Source organism: Panthera leo, chromosome C1 (genome assembly GCF_018350215.1).
Source record: "Panthera leo isolate Ple1 chromosome C1, P.leo_Ple1_pat1.1, whole genome shotgun sequence".
Taxonomy (NCBI): domain Eukaryota; kingdom Metazoa; phylum Chordata; class Mammalia; order Carnivora; family Felidae; genus Panthera; species Panthera leo.
The window spans coordinates 41,260,324-41,282,594 of NC_056686.1; the positions used below are offsets into that span (position 1 = coordinate 41,260,324).

Genomic DNA, 22,271 nt, shown 5'->3' on the forward strand with positions numbered 1-22,271 from the left:
TCCTTATCTATGATTTGCAAATTTTTCTTCAAGTTTGTGGGTTGTCTTTTCTCTTTCTTGATAGCATCCTGAGAAGCATGCATATTTTTATTTTTGATAAAGTCCAATTTATCAGTCTTCTATTGGTTGTGCCTTTGGTGGCTTACCTGAGAAAGTCATTGCCTAATCCTAGATCACAAAGGTTTATTCCTGTGTTTTGTTCTTAGAGTTTTATAGTTTTGTGATCCACTTTGAGTTCATCTTTGTGGTGTGAGGTAGGGGTCTAAATTCATTTTTCTGCATGTGGATATCCAGTTGTCCCAGCCTCATTTGTTGAATCTCATCAAACTTGAGTTAGAAATTTTCTGTCATCAAAAGATGTTTATTTTTTGTTTCATATAATAAGTATTGGTCCATAATTATGAGAGCTTTTACTAGACTATATTGCCTTATTAGAGAGATGGGGATATATTTCATGTATTTTATTGGTAGGTATGGTTTTAAAAATACTGGAGTCTACAGTTGTCAGAAATCAGAAATCCAGGTTATGTTGTGCTGATGTTTTTGTTCATTATCATATTTCCAGATCTCAGTCATGCTGGTATGTTCAGAGAAAAGAATAGCCTTTGCATTAAGGAATGAGGGACTTAGAACCAGATAAACGTATGGTATAATTTAAGTGGGAAGTAGCATTAGACCCTTTCTTTGTTTCATTAACATAGTTCATATTGAATTCAATTAAATCTCCAGTTCAGTAATACTTGAGGTTTAGCTTTAACTGATCCTGATTAAAAGCCATTTGTGGTATACTTAAAAACAGAATCGTTTTTAAAAAGAAAAATGGGGAAGGCGGGATGAATATAGCTTTAATTTTAAGTAGTAGAACAAAATTCCTAAAGTACATGATGGGAATGGATTAATAGGAAACCATTTAATAGTCTGTGGGTTCATCTAGCTTTGACTCTGCCTTAAAAGACAAACCACAACAATAACAAGAATAATAAACCCTGATTTAAAATACCCTGTAGATGAAGTGCCTGGTGGCTGGCTCAGTTGGTTAAGCGTCTGACTTCAGCTCAGGTCATGATCTCATGGTTTGTGTGTTTAAGTCCCGCATCCGGCTCTGTGCTGACAGCTCAGAGCCTGGAGCCTGCTTCAGATTCTGTGTCTCCCTCTCTCTCTGCCCCTCCCTCCCACCCACTCCCCTGCCTCTCTTTCTTAAAAATACACCCTTTAAAAAAAATTAAAATTCCCTGTAGGTATCATTCATTATTAATGGGTGGGGGGCAGTTTGTCAGATATTGAAATTTATTTTAAATTACACCAGAATTAAAAGTGGTCTTTTTAGATAACATACGTGTGTATATATAACATAGTATTTCAGTAATCAATCACTGCATAACAGAGCAGTCTAAACTGGAGTGTCTTAAAATAGCAGTAGTGATTTAAATTTTGCTCACAAATTTGCAGTTTGGGTAGACCTCATGACTTGTTCATATTTCATGCAGTGTCACCTGTGATAATTTGGGGGCGGCTAGAGGATCTACTTTTAAGATGGCTCACTCACACACTGCAAAGTTGGGCTGGGGGCCTAGATTCTTCTCCATAGAGTCCTCTTTACAGCTGCTTGGGTTTTCTCACGGTATGGTGGTTGGTTGGGTTGGTTGTTTTCTGCTAGAAAACAAGGAGAAAGAAAGTTTGTGACATATCTATGAACTAACGTTAGAAATCACATATAGTCATTTCTGCTGTAATTACTGGTAGAGACTGTCACAAAGGCCCACCTAGGTTTTAGTGTAAGGGACGTGAACACTACCTCTTGTTGGGGCCATTTCTGGAAAATTTAATCTATCACATGTGTATAATATTCCTTTCTAAAAAATCCTTTGGAAAAACCAATATTTAGAAATTAATAGGGGAAAGCCATAATTAAATCAAAATGTCATCTGAGCAAGAAACTTTCTAATTTCTTTCTCTAGAATTCCCAATAATTTATTTTCAACTATCTTCATTAAGAATTACTGAAACTTTGGATATTCTAAATATATAGTTAATTTTTCAAATGGGGAAAACCCCAATATGAATTACATAGATAACAAAATGCCAGATATTCTCAAGGATATGTGAAAGATACACACTGTGCTAGAGGTTCTCACAAGCACCTCTAGGTTTGATGATTTGCTTGGAGGACTCACAGGATGATGGATATTCATAGGTACAGTTTATTAGAGCAAAGGATCCAAAGCAAAATCAGCAAAGGGAAAAGGCACATGGGACAAAATCCAGAGAAAACCAGGCACAAGCTTCTGTCTGTCTTCTCCCAGTAGACTTGCATAGAATGTGCTTAATTCCTCCAGTAACAAATTGTGACAACATGTGTAAAATGTCTACCAGGGAAGCTCATTAAAGACTCAACACCTTGGAGCTTTGTCAAGTAAGCACTTTCTACATAGCACTTATCAAGAGTCCAGACTTAGAGAAGGAAAACAGGTTGTCAGCACAAACAAATTGTTTGCTTATACAGTTTAGGTACAGTGAGCCACCCTTATCAGATAGAATGGTCAGAGGCCAGCTTTGCAGGCAGACAGGCCTGCTATGTTAGTGTTAACTTATTCCCAAATCTTCAAAGTGCTCTTGGTTGACACTTCAATATGAAGATTTCTGAGTAAACTCAGTAAAGAAAAAGTTATAGGTACGTGAGATAGAATGTGGACATTATGTTTAAAACCAAGACCAGATACTGGTTTCTATTCATACTTAAACATCCTCATACTATGGAGTTGAAACATTAAACAGTTTTATTTAAAATTAAACATATTATCTATATAATGCAAATAGGTGGATTATAATTACAGAAATGAATATGTGTTGGTAACTTTCCACCACCTTCTTAAAGTATGTGCTTGGAGAAGCAAGGCAAAATAGCGTATTAGTTAATTAAGAACATGAGTTCCAAAACTGGACTGTGGAATCCTGGCTGCCCACCTTCTGTCTCAATTTTCTCATATGTCCAATGGGAATAATAATAGCACCTACCTTATAGAGTTGTTGGTGGAATAAGTGAAATAATAAATGGGAAATATTTGCCAGGCATTCGCTCCTATGTCATTCCATGGATACAGTGATTATATTTACTGAAACAAAAATCAGACCATCTATTTAGAAAAGTGTAATTCTGGGCCCACAGCCAGATATAGGAAATTGTGTTTGTCCCAAGTTTTTAAGGGTATATGATTGTCATCTCTTTATTTTTATTTATTTATTTATTTTTATATATGCAATTTACTGTCAAATTGGTTTCCATACAACACCCAGTGCTCATCCCAAAAGGTGCCCTCCTCAATACCTATCACCCACCCTGCCCTCCCTCCCACCCCCCATCAACCCTCAGTTTGTTCTCAGTTTTTAAGAGTCTCTTATGCTTTGGCTCTCTCCCACTCTAACCTCTTTTTTTTTTTTTTTCTTCCCCTCCCCCATGGGTTTCTGTTACGTTTCTCAGGATCCACATAAGAGTGAAACCATATGGTATCTGTCTTTCTCTGTATGGCTTATTTCACTTAGCATCACACTCTCCAGTTCCATCCACGTTGCTACAAAAGGCCATATTTCATTTTTTCTCATTGCCACATAGTATTCCATTGTGTATATGAACCACAATTTTTTTATCCATTCATCAGTTGATGGACATTTAGGCTCTTTCCATAATTTGGCTATTGTTGAGAGTGCTGCTATAAACATTGGGGTACAAGTGCCCCTATGCATCAGTACTCCTGTATCCCTTGGATAAATTCCTAGCAGTGCTATTGCTGGGTCATAGGGTAGGTCTATTTTTAATTTTCTGAGGAACCTCCACACTGCTTTCCAGAGCGGCTGCACCAATTTGCATTCCCACCAACAGTGCAAGAGGGTTCCCGTTTCTCCACATCCTCTCCAGCATCTATAGTCTCCTGATTTGTTCATTTTGGCCACTCTGACTGGCGTGAGGTGATATCTGAGTGTGGTTTTGATTTGTATTTCCCTGATGAGGAGCGACGTTGAACATCTTTTCATGTGCCTGTTGGCCATCCAGATGTCTTCTTTAGAGAACTGTCTATTCATGTTTTCTGCCCATTTCTTCACTGGGTTATTTGTTTTTCGGGTGTGGAGTGTGATGAGCTGATTGTCATCTCTTTAAATTGCAGTGAGAGTTTAAGGGTTGTGGGTAGTTATCATAACATACTATAAAATTAAACCCAGAAATATTCAGGGTCTTCCATCCTAAATTAGTGTATCTGCTTTTAATAGTTGGTACCAATATGAGTACACAGTTCCATAAGTTATTTCTATAATGAACTTAATTAAATACCTGTAGAGAAAAAATAATTGTTGGTCGTGTTTGTTTTATAGCCAGTGATAGAATTATGTTTGGTTAGCAGTGTACAAATAGAAATACAATTTTAGTAGAAGCCAAGAGATAGTCTAACGTTGTTACTTACCTATAGTAAAATAAGCTTTCTTAATAGGGAAGAAAGTACAGAAGGAGTTACTTAAAAGAATGAAGTTAATATTTTTAACATTTCTCCTTAAGGACCAGTGTAATGCGGAGAAGCACGCAGATGGAATTATAGTAAGTTTAATCTAATCTTTTTGTTTCCCTTTACTTCTGCAGAGCATTATAACCAGTCATGTCAGGAGAAGCCTGAACTTCTACTCATTTTTCAACACAAATTCCTCTTTTACCTACTCACTGCTTTTTTGTTGTTGACTCTTGCAATTTTCTTTAAGCTTCTAAAGTTGGCCATCTTTCAGCAATCATTTGGAGGGGAAATGTTAAAATTTTTCTAAGTATTGATTCAGATCGAATCACTTTGCATGTGTTAACATGAAGGGTTAATCATGGTGTGAAAATGCAGCTTTTATGACTAAGGCATAACTCACAATGCTACTATCAAACTTTTTTCTCAAATGAAAGCAGAAGGGGAAGGATACAATATTGAAACATAACTTAATCTATTTCAATATGTTTATTGGTTTCCATTTTATTTTTAGATTTTGCTATTGCAGTATATATTGCATCTTTATTAGAACAAATTGCACCATGAATTCTTTCACTTGTAGCCATTTTCTTATTCTTTCCTCCCCCTTGGCTTTTTACTCTTCGCTTAGATTCAACTTCTACTTTAAAAAGAAAAGAAAATTTTATTGTTGGTATTTCCCATCTGGAAATAAAAGTTCGAGTTTGAAGATTTATAGTTGGAGCCACCCTATTTTTATGATAAATGAGTGACTTCTGTTTAGACTGTGCTTCTAAAGCAGGAGGCAGCCTCTTTTTTTTTTTTTTTTTGAGACTTTACAAATGCCAGCTTGTCTGAGATCTGGAAACTCTTCAAAATCTTCAAAACCATCTCATGATTATACTTGAAAGGATAAGCGTGTTAACTTTATATTTGTTTTAAAATGAAAAAAGTTAAAAAATCTGTGTTGTTTGCATGTTTCTTAAGGCAGAGATAAGAGAAGCATTTTTAAAATATGAATTAAAAGCATTGGAATTTTTATCTCTCTTCACAGTGTGAGTTCAGAGTTTGAGGCATGGTGATTTAATACGAATATGTCGTATAAATACAATGTAATGTAGTATCTCTTCCTGAGATATCACTTAAGATTGTAAGCCTCATAGAAAATGACTATTTATGTTGTTATTATTAGCTATTTTTTTATTATGTTAAAAAAAAGTTGGCTGAGTTTTATAAAGCATACCCAAAATGTTTGGTCATTTACAATTAAAAACATCTAGAAAATTTATACTTAAAGAAAATCTAAACCTGTAGAAAACAAACATATCTGAATCATTTGATCAAGGACTATAACATTTTTCCCTAAGAGTTTTTATTTTTAAAAGATAAAGGAAATGTTCATGGTTTAGATCTTGGACCCATACAGCTAGAACCTGGCCTTCCTACTCACTAACTGTGACCTTAGTAGGCATGTTACTCAACCTTTGAACCTTAGTTTTCTCATGTATAAAGAAAAGTGGCTAGATCTACCTCAAAACATTGTTGTAAGGTACTGAATGAGCACAGAATCAATAAATGTTCACTATACATATATACATTTATATATAATTTATAACATTTTATTGCATGAATTCTATAAATGTTATAGCAGATTAGAGCTGAGGATTATTGTTTGCACTTCTAAAGCTCTGCTTTAGAATTTCTATAATTTCTATAGAATTAGAGTTTCTATAATTTTCTATAACAACAAGCAACAAAAGATATGTGGTACCTTTAATATCCATGCAAAAAAAGTCTAAAAGTATCTTCTTTGGTTGACTAGCCTAATCTTTAGAACATTTCACCTGGAAAACAGATTGCATTCAAAAGATAGAATTCTGCTGGTCCTTTTTCCCAAAGTTATTTCTTAGTTGCTTCAGTAATTTTTCTTATATAAAAGATGAGGATAATAAGGAGGTGACATATTCTCCTTCCCATGGATCACGGTATTAATGGCAAGATTTTGACTTTAAACCACTTGGAGTTCTTTGGAGAAAACCACTGGGTAAAAATGGAATTTATTCTAAGAACAGCTCCAGGACTTGTTGAGACACTTGTTATTATGTCCTGGTCCAGTATCTGAAAATAGAATCACAAAGTAATAAGCAGAAAGCCCCTATAGAACGTTTAATCCAGCCATTTCTTCATTTTACAGACTGGGAAGGTGTGGACCACAGCAGATAAGAGACTTGCCAAATTCTTGGTAGAGGAAAGATTCTAAGGAATTAAAATTCTTAGTCTGTTTCTCTGCTTTTCCCAGTGCTTCAAAACCTTCTGTACTTCATTTTAGTGGGGTTTTATTATTAATGACTGTTTTCAGGGTCTCTCCTCTAAGTGTCCTTTATTTTTCCATTAGAATATTTATGGTAGGTAAGCTATTATAGTGACAAGCTTCAGAATTCTTATGTTCAAATCAGTTGATTTAAGAGATCTGACTTAGTGCTTTTAAAATTTATGCAGAGAGGTAGTTTAAGAAAAAAATTTTTTGAACTTAGACATTAAATGAGAATGAGATAAAAACTGTCCCATTATCTCAGTTATTGCTAGGGGCTTCTAAATTTTTATGAATACTATTGGAGCTCATTCATCAGTAAAGTATTTCTCTTCTGATTCTATTTTGATATTTTCTGTTATAAGCCCTAATATACATTTAAAATTTAGTTTTCTGGATCAAGGAAAGCTAAAGAACTGAAAATTTTATTTCTTGGGTTTTATCTGATGTGGTATTCTAAATGAGAGATCAAACTTAACTCTGACAAAGACCTTATTTTAATACCACCCACCTCCTCCAAATAAAAAAGCATTAGTAAACTATGGAGTCTGGTTTTTAAAATACCATCCTGCTGGCAGAATAATTTCTTGGCTTGAAATTAGAAACACCTAGACTTTTTTTTCCCTCTAAAATTATAACTATGTTTATTTTTTTTCTTCTAATCTTCAAAAAGGAAGGCTTCTTCCCTGCATCCCCCAATTAGAATATACATCTCTTTGCTTTTAATGACTGTAAAATTAGATGCCTATACTGTGTGTACACAGTATTAGAAGGTGGCAATAGTATGAGATGGAAAGATAAAATCCTAGTGGTACAAATAAATTTGCAAGTCGTAGTTTATATATATATGTGTGTGTGTGTGTGTGTGTGTGTGTGTGTGTGTGTGTGTGTATAACTATATATATATAGTTGTATATATATAGTTATACATATATATAACTATATATATATAGTTATATATATGTATAACTATATATAGTTATATATAGTTACATAGTTATATATATATTTTATATAATTATATATACATAGCTATAGTTTTTATTTATATAGTGTTTATTAATATAGTTTAGTGTTTATTAATACCAAAGCAAGAGAGACTTTCTCTATCTTTGATAGAGAAGCAGTGTTTGTGGTGAACTGAATTAAGTGAGAAGCACTGAAATGAATTGAGAAGTTACTGCTGTAGCTTCCTGAAATTTTCCCACACCTTTTTACAACTCTATGCAAGTTTTTCCATTTTAGCTTTACCTATCTATATGACAGAGACTGTCATTTTCCTTCCTTACTACATTTTTGTTTTTTTAGGAAATTCTTCTGTATTGTAAAAGTGTTTCATTTCTTCCTTGCATTTTGATCAGCGTATCTATATAGCTACCTCAGGACTTTGCTGTCAGGAATCTGGGCATTTCATACATTTGGGAGGGTCAGCACTGGGAAGGCATTTAATTAAAAATAACTGTACTGTGTTTCTTTATCTCAGAGTACTATTAATCCTGTGGATGCAATATATCAACCTAGTCCCTTGGAACCTGTGATCAACACAATGCCTACTCAGACTGTCTTACCTCCAGGTATGATATTTGGAAAGATATTTCACAGATTCATTGATTAGAAAAAACTTAATTTGTACGACTGTCATGGTAATCTTGAAGGGCTCATTTTTTTTTTTTTTTTTTTTTGATAAGTAAAAGGAATCAAAGAAATGGTATAACAGAAAATGAAATAGAAAAAGATATATTTTGGTATTGGGCTTTTTTTTTTTTTTTTTTTTTTGCTTTTCAAGGAACATTTAATAACAAGGTAGGTAACATACTTGTCTAACATGGTACCTTTAGATCATGGAAGCTAAAGCAAAACATCCTGTTCATTGGGTGAAAACAGCCTGCTTAATGGTGTACACTGCAGTGAAATTTAAATAAATACTGTAATAATAATTTCAGAACTTCAAAATTTGAGTGTCAGTGTTCCCTTTTTCATATGGGAAAGGAAAATGCTTTTGAAAATCATTTGAAGCTTGGACGAAAATTCCATAGCTATATTCTTAGGATCACTCTGTAGTCTTCATGATACAAATGACACAAGGGAAGCTTCAATTCAACCTTTTAGAGAAGACATTCCAGCTCGCATGATCTCATCAACCAGGAGAATGTTGGTGGCAATCACAGTGCAGGAGTGAAGAAGCTGTTTCTTTACACAATAGTTATCCCATATGCCTACTTCAGCAGCTACCACTGGCTAACCTGTGTTCAAGTCCACACCTACAAGTTGACCTGATTCTGAATGTTCTGCTTGAACTTTAGTGTTTCTTGAAGGTCAAAACCAGAATTCTGAGCAAGAACCTTGGGAATAATGAGCAATGCATCAGCAAATGCTTGCACTCCAAGCTGGGCCCTGCCCTTTACACTGGCTTATATTTAATCAAGGCTTCTGCCATTGCCACTTCCACTGCACCAGCACCTGGAACTACACAGCCATCATCAATAGCATTTTTAACAGCCCTCAAGCCATCTCTTATTGCATGTTTGATTTGAGTGAGTGTGTGCTTATTTGGTCCTTTGACCAATAATGTGACAGAGTGAGGGTTGTTACATTTCTCAATAAAGGTGAATTTCTCTTCTCCCAATGTATATTCATAGACAAGTCCTGCATGTCCCAAACAATCAGGATTTAGGTCATCAAAAGAATTTAGAGCTACTCCACCACAAGCAAGAGTCAGCCTTTCCATATTTCTCCTTTTAGCCCTCCGCAGAGCTACTATGCCTTCTTTTGCAAGAGCATCTAAGGAAAAGGGGTCAATTCCCTTTTGATTAATAACCACGAGTCCTTTATCTGAATCACCACAGACTTTCTTTTTCAGTTCTATTATTTTTTTAACTCTACCTTCAATGAATTTTCTTTCAGCTTTTACAAGCTTCTCTCTCTCTTTTACACTCTTGTAAAAAAAAAAAAAAGCCAGAATTCACTTCTGTTTTTTCATATTCTGATGACACATTGCACGTGAGGATGTATGCATCTTCTACTCTTTTTTTTTTTTTTTTTTTGTCCATATCAGGATGCCGCGCCCCATGGTCTAAAACAAGACCTCTGATTAAGCTTCTATCAGTTTCAGATTTATGTTTCATCTCCATAATCTGAACCATGAAGAGGTCAATAGGTTCATCTTGTTTTTTAATGGCCAAAATGGAATCCACCACAGCCTCTGTTAAGACATCAGCAAGCTCAGCATGCACTTTAGTACGTAGAGATGTTCTGGCCACATCTATAAGTGTTTCTCTGTCCTTTTCTTTGCTTACTTTGACTTGTTCCAAAAACTGAAGTGCCTTTTCCTTTGCAGCTTCAAATCCTTCTGTTATTATTCTGGGATGAAGACCTTCAGAAATGTAGAGATCCGCCTGTTTCAGTAGTTCTCCAATGATTAGGACATTGGAAGTGGTACCATCACCAGTTATGTCATCCTGGGCTGTTGCTACTTTGGCTATTAAGGAGGCTGTTGGGTGTTGAATTTGCATTTCATGAAGCAGCACATTGCCATCTTTAGTAAGCTTGATGTCTTCAGCACCAGAAACAAGCATCTTCATGGTGCCTTTAGGCCCCAAGTTGGTCCTCAGCACATCCTGCAGTCCCCGGGCTGCGCTGATGTTGACCGCCAGCGCCACCTGGGCTCTGGCTACCTCGGCCTTGGGGTTCAGGGTCTTCACGGCCGCCATAGCTAACCACCACAGGAAGAGGAGGAGACCCGGCGTGCGGAGTGCCTAAAGCCGGCTCAGTGTGGCCTGGAGGCGCTACCCAGGTCTTCTCAGTGTTGGGCTTTTAAAAATGTTTCTTTTATTTTATTTTTGAGAGAGAGGGAGGGCACAGGCAGGGGAGGGGCAGAGAGAGAGAAGGAGATGCAGAATCTGAAACAGGCTTCAGGCTGTGAACTGTCAGCCCAGAACTCGACACAGGGCTCAAACCCACAGAGATCATGACTGACCCAGAGTTGGACACTTAACTGACTGAGCCACCCAGGCACCCCAATATTGGGCTTTTTTAATACAGTGAAAGAGCTTTTGGCTTTCAAAGAAAGAAGAAAAACATGATTACTAAGACTTGGGTTAGCTGGTGGGACAGAATCCTATGACTCAGGATTCATGCTACCAAAGAAAGCTTACTATACCTTGATATATACTTGAAGGTAATCCAGGAACTTTCTATTTGGGGGTATTCTTTATAGCTGTGAAGAATACGAATGGTTTCTTCTTCATGGTGGATTCTATGGTAATAGAAGGGAAGAGTGAAATTTGTGATGCCTACTGATTATATAGACATGAATTTTTAAGTATAGAGTACAAAATAGTAATTTTTTTTTGAACTGGCAAAAGAAGGCTTAGGAGCAACACCCAATGTATACCAGTTCCTCCTCTTACCTTTTGTGGCATCCAACACTTTTGTGTTTTCAATGATGCAGTTAAGTCAGAAATTATAATGAAAAAAAAAATCCCTTTAAAAATACTTCCAAGTATGTGAAATCCTTTTGTGAATTTTTTTTAATGTTTATTTTTTTTATTTTTGAGAGAGAGTGGGCACGTGAGCAGGGAGAGGCAGAGAGAGGAGAGGGGAGAGAACCCCAAGCAGGCTCCATGCTTATTAGCACAGAGCCTGATGCAGGGCTCGAACTCACAAATTGTGAGATCATGACCTGAACCAAAATCAAGAGCCAAACGCTTAACTGAGCCACCCAGACACCCCTGTGAATTTGACTCCTTAAGAGAATGAGTTTAAGTATCTTATGGGGCTAAAGAGGAAGTACTGTGCCCCATTTTTAAATGATTTTATGTGGTTTGATGCTTAGAAAGACCTTATCATTAGAAGCATTTGCTAGTTTTACAGAGCATTTTTACTGAGGTATTGGCCTACCTTGACTAGTCTCTTGATATCTTGCCTAATGTCTTAGTACTGAGTAGCCTATCCTCATTGAGTTTAAAGGGGATTAAAGATCATGAAGGAGTAGCATAGAATTTGACTTAATGGAAGACAGTTTCATAAATTCCTGATCTTTATGATTTTGAATTGCACACAATTGCAGCTAACAGAGTTGTATTTGGCTTTTTCTCTAACTTATTTTATATGTTTAAATCTTCTAGAACCTGCTCAGTTGTGTAAGTCAGAGCAGCGTCCATCTTCCCTACCAGTTGGACCTGTATTAGCTACCTTGGGACATCATCAGACTCCAACACCAAATAGTACAGGTACAGATTTGTGTAACTTTCTTTTTTTTTATGTTTATTTTTTGGAGTGTGCAAGTGGGGGAGGGTCAGAGAGAGGGGGACAGATGATCCAAAACAGGCTCTGCACTGACATCAATAAGCCCAATGTGCAGCTCAAACTTACGAACCAAAAGATCATGACCTGAGCCGAAGTCAAGAGACTCAACTGACTAAACCACCCAGGTGCCCCTGTATAATTTCTTTCTCATAAAGCCCCATTAACATTTAAGATGTGTTTGATTGCTAATGGGAAGGAGAATGAAGAAATGTGTATTTGTATTGGAGCTATCCTAATTTTACCATTACAGTTCTGTACATGAAGTAGTTAACTTTGTGATAGAGCTAGAAGCTTTAGTAATAATTGTATTGTACATAAAATATTCCAGGATTTTGTTTGTTAACCTTAAGAAAAGATTTATTTTGGAGCACCTGGGTGGCTCAATTGGTCAAGCTTCTGACTCTTGATTTCCATCAGGTCATGATCTCACAGTGAGTTCAAGCCCCGCATTGGGCTCTGTGCTGACAGTGTGGTGCCTGCTTGGGATTCTCTCTCCCTTTCTCTCTGCCCTTCCCCTGCTCGCACACACACTCTCTCTCTCTGTCTCTCTCAAGATAAATAAACTTTTTTTTTTTTTTAAAGATTTATTCTGAAGATCTGTATTGGCTTTTTAAAAAATTTGCTCAAGTCAGATTTGTATACTTTATTATTGTAAAGAAATCAGTACAAAAATATAGAGAACAAAAGCTAAAAGTCCTCTTTATTCTTCCCTCTGTCATTTGCGTGTATTTACACGTAATGCATGCATATATGTACACATATACCTGTATATGCCTTTATTTATTTATTTATTTATTTTTTAGTTAAACTATTGTTTTACAATTTTTGAGTATAGTTGACAATGTTACATTAGTTTCAGGTGTGCAACTTAGTGATTTGACAGGCTTATACATTATGCTGTGTTTCCCCAAGTGTAGCTACCACCTGTCCTGTTATATCACTATTACAATAGCATTGACTGTATTTCTAATGCTGTGCCTTTTATTCCTGTGGCTTATTAATTCCATAACTGGAAGCCTGTATTTCCCTCTCCACCCATTTTGCTCACCCACTCCCTTCCTGTCTGGCAACCATCAGTTTGTTCTCTGTATTTATAGGTCTGATCCTGCTTTTTGTTTGTTTATTCATTTGTGTTCTTTCTTTCTTTGTTTCTTTCTTTAAGATTGTGGCCACTTATGAATGGAGTCATGTGGTATTTGTCTTCCTTAGTTAGACTTGTTTCACTTAGCATAATACCCTCTAGGTTCATCCAAATGTCAGTGTCATCCCTTTTATGTCTGTGTAATATTACTGTGTGTGTGTGTGTGTGTGTGTCACATTTTCTTTCTTTATTCACCTAATAATGGACACTTAGGTTGCTTTCATATCTTGGCTGTTGAAAATAATGCTGCAGTGGGCATGAGAGTGCATGTATCTTTTTGAATTAGTGTCACCATTTTCAACACTTGTTATTTCTTGTCATTTTGACTTTAGCCATTCTGTCTGGTATAAGGTGATATCTTATTGTGGCCTTTGATTTGCATTTCAGTTATTTGTGATGTTGAGCATCTTTTTTGCCTGTTGGCTATCTGTATGTCTTCTTTGGAAAAATGTTTATTCAGGTCCTCTGCCCCTTTTTAAATCCGATTATTTGGGGTTTGGTGTTGAGTTGTGTAAGTTCTTTATATATTTTGGATATTAACCCTTTATCGGATAGGTCATTTGCAAATATCTTCTCCCATTCAGCAGGTTGTCTTTTTGTTTTGTCAAAAGTTTCCTTTGCTATGCAAAACTTTCTATTTTTAGGGGTGCCTGAGTGGCTTAGTGTCAGACTCTTGATCTCAGCTCAGATACTGATCTCTCAGGGTTGTGAGTTCAAGCCCCACATTGGACTCCATGCTGGGCATGAAGCCTACTTAAAAAACAACAACAACAACTTTTTATTTTGATGTAGTCCCAATAGTTTATTTTTGCTTTTGTCTCCCTTGCCTCAGGAGACATCTAGAAAAATGTGCTACAGCCAATATCAGAGAAATTACTTGCCAGTGTTTTCTTCTAGGATTTTTATGATTTCAAGTCTCACATTTAGGTTTTTAATCCATTTTTTAGTCTGTTTTTATGTACAGTGTTAGAACATGGTACCGTTTCATTCTTTTACATGCAGCTGTCCAGTTTTCCCAGCACCATTTATTGAAAAGACTGTCTTTTCCTCATTGTATATTCTTGCCTCTCTTCCTTTGTCTTTGTCATGGATTAATTGACCATATAATGGACTTATTTCTGGGATCTCTGTTCTGTTCCACTCATCTGTCTATTTTGTGCTAGTAACATACTGTTTTGATTACTGCAGCTTTGTAGTACATTTTGAAATCTGGTATTGTAATACCTCTACTTTGTTCTTCTTTCTCAGGACTTGCTTTGGCTATTCAGGGTCTTCTGTGGTTCCATACAGAGTTTAGTATTATTTGCTCTAGTTTTGTGAAAATATTTTGTATATTCTTATTGCTGTTTTTGTTTTAACCTGAATTGAGATCATGCATTTCTGTGACTTTCTCTTTTCATTTAACAGAGAACGCTTAAACAGCCTTCCATGTTCATACAGTTAGATACATACAATGTTCTTTTTATGGCTGCCTGACCACATACTGTTTTTCCACTGATGGACATTTAGGTTGTTTCCAGTATTTTCCTATCTATAAGCAGTAGTACTTCAGTGAATATCCTTGTGCAGCCACTTTTGGTACATACATTTTTTTTTTTTAAGGAAGATTTATCATTCTTTCACATATTTGTCATCTCACAGGCAAAAAAGGGTACTTCATTTTAATTTGCATTCTCTTTATTTAGACTTATGGTCATTATTCTTTCTGTAATTTACAGAGTTGCTGTCAGTGTTAGTATTAAATTTAGTTCTTATTTTGAAACTGATTAGTTGTAAATTGAGGTGCTTGTTGAACCAAACTCAAAGGAGAACTAAGTGCTTTTGTCCCTATTATAACTTGAGGAAGTAGAAGATAAGCCCCTGTTTGTTGCTCCACAGATTTCTTTCCTGGGCAGAACTTTTCCTTGGTAATAATGAAAAATTACCTTGTGACTTTAGTCCATTTTGAAATTTGAGTTAGTAAAGATGCTGATGCTATTACTTTGGTCTTTAATATTTAATAGCATGGGCAGCTCTCTCCTGAATTTTGAAAGAAAGAAAGCAAAACTAACTCCTCTTATTTGAAGCTCTTGGGAAAATGCTGGTAAGCAATTTGAGTAATGAGGTTGAAATGTTTGCCCAACTTTTTTCTGTATTTCATTACTCTTATCTTCCTTTTTTGTTCGTTTTAAAAACAGTACCTGTGTTTTCTTGTGTTTTTATAAGAAAGGATACTCTGGTTTCTCTTTAGATCATATAAATCTTTTGCCTTTTACTAAAAAAAGGATTATGTCAGAGTTTTGAAACACAGCCAAAATAGGTCTATTTGAAGATATGTAAAATTGATTACAAACTTTAAAAAAGTGAGCACTCTTCCTATGTACATTCACTTTAGCATAATTACTTAATAAATAATTTAGGATACATTGTTTCAGATTACATTTTTAAAATATAGCATTTTAGAGTAGGTAGATTTAAAGAAATTTTGGAAATTAAATTAACATATGATTTATATCCTGTTTGATTTTTCAACCTAATTTCTTCATCTTCTCCACCTTTCTTTAAGTCTTTCCCCAATACAAAAATGAAATAAGGTAATAAAAACTGAGAAAAGAAAAAATATTGTTTGTTCTCATAAGGAAAACTCCGTTCTTTTGTTTGCATTTCCCAAATTCATTTTCTTCTTTGGACACTTTTTCAATTGTGTGATCATCTGGAGTGTTTGCATGTTACTTAATCATTTTTGATTCCTGGGTGGGTTGATTGTTTTTCCTATTTTAGTAAAAGAAAGTCTCTTTCCCATCTTAATGCTGCTATTGCAGGGGGCAGAGAGGAAGAACTTAAAGTTATTTGCTAAGATGAACTATTTTTGGAATCTACAATAAGATTACCTTTTTGGGGTTCCAAACTCTTTGTTATGTTCTTAAAAATATCTCGGGGCGCCTGGGTGGCTTAGTCGGTTAAGCGTCCGACTTCGGCTCAGGTCATGATCTCGCAGTCCGTGAGTTCGAGCTCCGCGTCGGGCTCTGTGCTGACAGCTCGGAGCCTGGAGCCTGTTTCGGATTCTGTGTTTCCCTCTCTCTCTGACCCTCCCCCCCGTTCATGCTCTCTCTCTGTCTCAAAAATAAATAAACGTTAAAAAAAAAAATTAAAAAAAAATATCTTTGTGAACATGGCAACTAAATGTAGCAGATGAATTTGCTTTTTAATCTGTAGCAGTTTAGCATACATTGCCTGAAAGCCTTTAGATGCTCTGTAAACACTTGTTAAATTAATATCTCAGTAGTCCTCCATTATTTGATACTTTTATTGTTTTACTTTGTTACTTAGACAATCCAGTGATCACAGAGATTAAATAGTAGTAGTCTTCTTTCTGTGGATCTCTGTTAATTTCCATTTCCTTAGACTGTTTAGGAATAGAAAAATGTTCCTCCTAGTCCTTTCCTTTTCCACATTCTTCTCACAATAAACCTGTTTTTCTCTGTCCCCGAGTCCCAGGCACCTGATTTTTGACTTAGGTAGGAAAGAAGTAAGGAGTTTGGATGGTGAGTGCTGGGGCTTTGTGCGGCACTTCTGTGTTTTCATGTGACTGCCAAAACAGTGACTGATGTGAATATGATATTCTGGATAGCATTTTAACATTCATGTGGTCTTTAATATTCTTTCCATTATGCGTTTTCATTGTCTCACTACTGCACTTTTTAAATACCTGGATCTGCAGTATAAAGTAGGAGCCCTGGCTTGTATCTTTTGTGGGACTTCTGACCCCAGAACTCACACACTGAGATTATAATCAAAAGAGCTCCCTAATTATAAATAATTATGGAGTGGGAACATAGCAATTTTTCATTTAAAAGTCTGTGTCCCATTCTATAATATGATTTGCCTTTGTCTAATTTAAATAGTGATTTTCTTTAAAAATAATGTAGGGACTTCTACCAACTTAACTTTTTCTTGATTTTAGGAAAGTCTGCTTTGACTCCATCTCCCTAATTTTCCCCCCTCTGTTACCAGCATTGTCTCCCAATTTAAAATGTTTTAATTTCCTAGGCAGTGGGCACTCACCACCTAGTAGCAGTTTGACTTCTCCAAGCCATGTCAACTTGTCTCCAAATACTGTCCCCGAGTTCTCTTATTCTAGCAGCGAAGATGAATTCTATGATGCTGATGAATTTCATCAAAGTGGCTCATCCCCAAAGCGCTTAATAGAGTAAGTAAATGAACTATGTGTTTAAGTGACTCTTTTGATTTTAAAAATTAATTTGATTTTGAGACTGCTGTTAATGATGGACTCCCTTACAAGTTATTAGACTGGTGTTGACATACTCCCTTATAAGCTTATTTTTGGTTATTAAGCAAAGACATTTCTGTGAGAATGTTGATTTTACTTTTGATTTAATTCAAATGGAAAAAAAAAACATCAGCTCAAGTAATATGCCAGTATTGTTCATTAAACTCTAGGCATTATTTCTATAGCACCTATGTTCTATAGAACATTAGGAGAGAGTTAAAGGAGAGTGAGAAAGCTAGCAAGTATTATACAAATAAGAGGTTACCGTTACTTGTTTTGTATTAGAGTGGAGATATTAAATACCTATAAGCCAAGCACTATACAAGTGGAGGGAATGATCTAGAGGTTAAAAAAGACCTAGTTCCTGCCTTCAGGGAACTTAGAGTTTGTTGGGAGATCAAACAGATAGTTATTATCCAGTGGGATACATGCCATGGTAAGAATAATCAAAGGCCATGGGAGCCTTTTGAAGTCCTTAGAAGTAAGGGAAGGATTCACAGAGGTGGCAGGGGGCGTGATTCTAGGTAAGAATGGGAGTGAGTAGGAAGAAGGGATGTGGCGGTGATGAAGGGGAAATAGAAATATTTTCATGGGGGTAGAACCCTATTAAGGCAGGCCTATAGCTACACAAAGGGAGGGGAGTTGAGTTTCTTGGCGGAAACTATAAATTGTTGAGTGTGACTGGAGCATAAGTTGTCTTAAAAAAGGATACAGAAGTGGTTGACAAGGGCCAGGTCATTTAAGACTCCTTTAGCCTTGGGTGCCTGGGTGACCCCATTGATTGATGGTTGAGCATCCACCTCTTGATTTTTTGGCTCAGGTCATGATCCCACGGTGGTGGGATTGAGCCCACATCGGGATCTGCACTTAGCGTGGAGCCTGCTTAAGATTCTCCCTTCCCCTCTGCACCTCTTCCCAACTTGAGCACTCTTTCAGAAAAAAATAAATAAAAGGCAAAAAAAGACTCCGTTAGCCTTTTATAAATTTTGAACATTTTCTCACAAAAAATAGCCATTACTGGTCAGGTCTGCATTTTAGAAAAATAGATTTGCCTAGATTGTTCATAGAGTTGAATGAAGTGGGGCTGCATTACAGGTAGGAAGATCAGCCTAAACCAGGTAGTAAGTTGAGAAATGTTGATAGCTTTAGCTAAGGTACTAGCATGGAAATGAGGGAAACATGTGTATTCCAGAGACATTAAGCAGGCAGATTTTAATAGATATTAATGATAGAGTTTCCCTCATTAGAAAATATTTGTCCTTTTTTATACTATTGAAAAAGCTAGTTAGGTATGTTCCATTGCACAGACAAGGCTTTTTAGGTGTAAAGTCATTTATCTGATAGCTGATAAGCAAAATATGCCCTATTGGCATATAGGTTGCTATTGTTAAGACTTTGGATTCTGGAATCTCAGAAAGAAATAGGTTCTAAATCTGTTTTGCTTTTAAGGTGTGTAGTCTTGGTCAGGTTATTTACCTGTGTAATCCTCAGTTACCTCATTTGTAAAATGAGGTTAATAATAGTTTCAACTTCAAGGTGTCATTGTGAACATTTAAATGAGAATAGTGTCAGTCAAGTGCTTAATAAGGTATCTGGCATGTAATAAGCACTCAAATATATAGAAAAAAATTAATATTTGCTTTAATGTTACTTATGTTTATTGTAGATATAGTTGGCTTAGTTGTTGGGTATTGTTTCTGATTCTACTGCTTTTTCAGGACTTGGTACTATTGTTAGAGCTTGGCATTTGCTTTGTAGGAAGTACAAATTTGGAAATAATTATATGTGAATCTGTAAGCCCAGTACCATCAACCAGTCCTTAAGCCTCAAACTTTGTTTCCTTTTAATAAATACTGTGTAGGACTCTAGTTTTCTTTTTTGTATTTTATTTTATTGAAATCTTTTTTTTTTTTTTATGCTTATTTTTGAGAGAGAGCGAGAGACAAAACATGAGCCAGGGAAGGGCTCAGGGAGCACAGAATCTGAAGCAGGCTCCAGGCTCTGTGCTCTCAGCACAGAACCCAACGCAGGGCTTGAACTCATGAACCGCGAGATTATAACCTGAGCCAAAATCAGACGCTTAACCGGCTGAGCCACCCAGGCACCCCAGGACTCTACTTTTCTCAAGTGTACACATGAACTGAAAAATACAGTATTCGTATATAATTTCATCATAACTACTCAAAATCTCAAAACTTTTAAGCAAAATGATTATTGGTTCAGGAAGTTTTATGTCTTAGTGGATCAGATTCAGCTTTTTAATGTGGGAAAAGTGAAATCTCTGTGATATAAGTAAACACATACAGTTAAGACATGAGACTAAAGGAAAAGAGGTTTGAACCCACAGCTCAAGGCCAGGTTAGCAGAAAGGCTTGGCTTAGTATCTTTTTTTAGTGTCGTATGTGGAGAAATAAACTATTGAGAAACCGTTATAATTAGTTTGCCAGTAGGGATTTCACTTTAATTTTAAAATTTTTTTTTTATGATAGTGGAGGAAAATTCCAAAGTAAACTGATTTGTGATGTTTTTAAGTAAGTTTCCTTTAAACAGAATTAAGGACAATCTTACATCAAAAATTTGGTATTACTTTAAACAAAGTACAGTTGAATATCAAAATGGACTCCTTTATCCTCTAGAAGCATATAACTGTATTCAGTAAGTTTGTAGTATGTGGTTAACTTCCTTTTAACAATACTGATAGTCTCCGGCTATCAGTTTCAAGGGGTTCTCCTGAAATTTTTATGAGGTAGGAATACTTAACTGTTGTACCTGTAATGGGCATATTTACAAAATCACCTGTAGGGTCATAGGCTTTTCTTTTTTCTTCTTCTTATAAGCTTCTGTGCTCTCCTGGTACCCATTGCATGACAAATACACAGTTTATGAACCTCCCATTTGAAAGGATACAGAGTTAAATTCTGTGTCCTGCTAGCCCACTGGGTTCCTTTTCTCCCTCAATTTTATGCTCTCCTTATATGCCCTAATGTGGATTCCCAAACTGGTAGTCCTACAGATGTTTTATTTGGCCAGCAAAGTGTTTGTTGACTTTTTTTTTTTTTTTTTTTTTTTTTTTTTTTGGAGGGGTGGGGTGTGTTGTTTTTTAAATGGGGCTTTAAATCCCTTCAAATTGAGTGTGTTGGCCCCAGGTTTATATTGCCTTGTAACCTAGCCCTGTCCATGTATTTATGTTCTCTGCCTGACCTTGGTAGGCATTGAGTGTGTGACACCTGCTGGTCATCAGCTACTACTATTTGTTTTCTAACTCAGGTCTAAACAGTTTTTCTGTCTCTCTCTGAAGGAAGAGAACTTAAAAGCTAAAGTCTTCTCACTGTTCACTTTCTGAAGAACTGTAGTAATGATAGTTCCTGTGTGAACTCTGTTATCGAGCAGTATGGTTGTACACAGTTATAAACTAGATTAAAGTGCATGTTGGAAAGAACTGGTGCTAGGAGCCAGATATGCATTTGAAACGGCTCCACTGCTTACCAGCTGTGTGACCCTGTCAGGTCAGTCACTGAACCTCTGGGCTGAGCATCCATGCATGATGAGAATAATCCTGTCTACTTTGTAGGATTGTTATGGAGGTTCGATTGTTATGGAGATAAACACAGCATTTGGCAGGTGCCTAGGTACTCAGGAAGACTTTGGATTCTGTTACTATAATGCAATTCAGTACTTTACATTATTTGCTTTAGTTTATGATATTATCATTAGATATTTATACAAGTTAGCCTGTTGCAGATAAACGTTTCCTGTATGCATATGATTTTTGTCAATATTGCTGTTATTTTTTAACTGTATTCTTTAAATTCTTTGTCCTGATTGAAGTAAATTATGAAATGGATAAATGAGAATTTATACCATTTAAAAAATTTTGAGCTTTATTGAGCATTTCATTTGGCCCAGACATGGTTTCTAACCTGAGTAAGAAAGAAAAGCCCAGCATAAATCTGACCTTTGGAATTGCACCTAAAATAAAGTACGGGTTTTAAAGAATTCGGGGGTTTTTTGATCAATTGATTTAAAAGATTGACTCTATTTTAACGATGTATCAAAGAGCCACAAAACATTTTGAAGATAATTTTCATGCAGCTCCTTTATTTAATGATAATTTGATTTCTCTTACCTAGGTCTTTTACTCATATTTTCCATTGGCTCTCAAAACTGGTGAGGTAGACATTAGTTACAGTACCTTGTGATGTATACTACTAAATTATCAAAGAAGCAATATTTAGTTACCTAAGGATTTTTGAAAAGTAGATCAAAAGGAGGTAAGTAACCAGGACAAACTATGTCTAAATTAGAATATACATTGTTCTAATACTCTAATATTAGATTGTTCTAATATTCTAATGTTCTAATATAGGCAGAGTACATAGGATTTTTAGGGTAGTGAAACTATTCTCTACAGCACTACAGTGATGAATACTTATCATCATCCATTTGTCAAAATTCATAGAAAGTACATCACCAGGAGTGAACCCTAATGTAAACGGTGGATTTTGAGTCAGAGAATGATGTGCCAGTGTAGGTTTATAAGTTGTTCCAAGTGTATCACTCTGGTGTGGGATGTTGGTAGTATGGGAGGGAGGTTGTGCATGTGTGGGCAAAGGGGCACATTGGAATTCTGTACTTTCTGCTCAGTTTTGCTGTGAAGAACTGCTTCTGAAAACTAGAAAGCTTATTAAATAAAAAAAAATTGAAGGTAAGTAATTAGGGCAAACTATGTTTAAATTAGAATATATAATATGTTTTGTACCCATAAATGTG

General features: G+C 35.9%; 1 protein-coding gene, 1 long non-coding RNA gene and 1 pseudogene across 12 annotated transcripts in view; 1 reads left to right on the forward strand and 2 right to left on the reverse strand.

Moving 5' to 3' along the window:
- Nucleotides 1-22,271, forward strand: part of OSBPL9 (oxysterol binding protein like 9) — a 191,071-nt gene that overhangs the window by 153,084 nt on the left and 15,716 nt on the right. For 6 of the 9 annotated variants that reach the window (XM_042951287.1, XM_042951289.1, XM_042951293.1 and 3 more), the window contains 4 exons: nucleotides 4,547-4,585; nucleotides 8,267-8,357; nucleotides 11,910-12,014; nucleotides 17,261-17,420. In XM_042951287.1, the coding sequence (XP_042807221.1) occupies nucleotides 4,547-4,585; nucleotides 8,267-8,357; nucleotides 11,910-12,014; nucleotides 17,261-17,420 (395 nt within the window). The remainder of the gene's footprint in view (nucleotides 1-4,546; nucleotides 4,586-8,266; nucleotides 8,358-11,909; nucleotides 12,015-17,260; nucleotides 17,421-22,271) is intronic. The other 3 variants (XM_042951288.1, XM_042951292.1, XM_042951291.1) reach the window with 2 other exon arrangements.
- On the reverse strand, nucleotides 1,430-21,778 carry LOC122227091. Of its 3 annotated transcripts, none has more exons than XR_006205891.1 (4): nucleotides 21,741-21,778; nucleotides 10,943-11,038; nucleotides 3,016-3,113; nucleotides 1,430-1,653 (listed from the first exon to the last, which is right to left on the reverse strand). It is a non-coding gene; the product is annotated as an uncharacterized LOC122227091 (long non-coding RNA). The 3 variants fall into 3 exon arrangements; XR_006205890.1 differs by lacking the exon at nucleotides 21,741-21,778 and adding an exon at nucleotides 21,628-21,686 and having other exon boundaries at nucleotides 1,430-1,650; XR_006205889.1 differs by lacking the exon at nucleotides 21,741-21,778 and adding an exon at nucleotides 21,628-21,686.
- On the reverse strand, nucleotides 8,560-10,576 carry LOC122227086 (annotated as a pseudogene).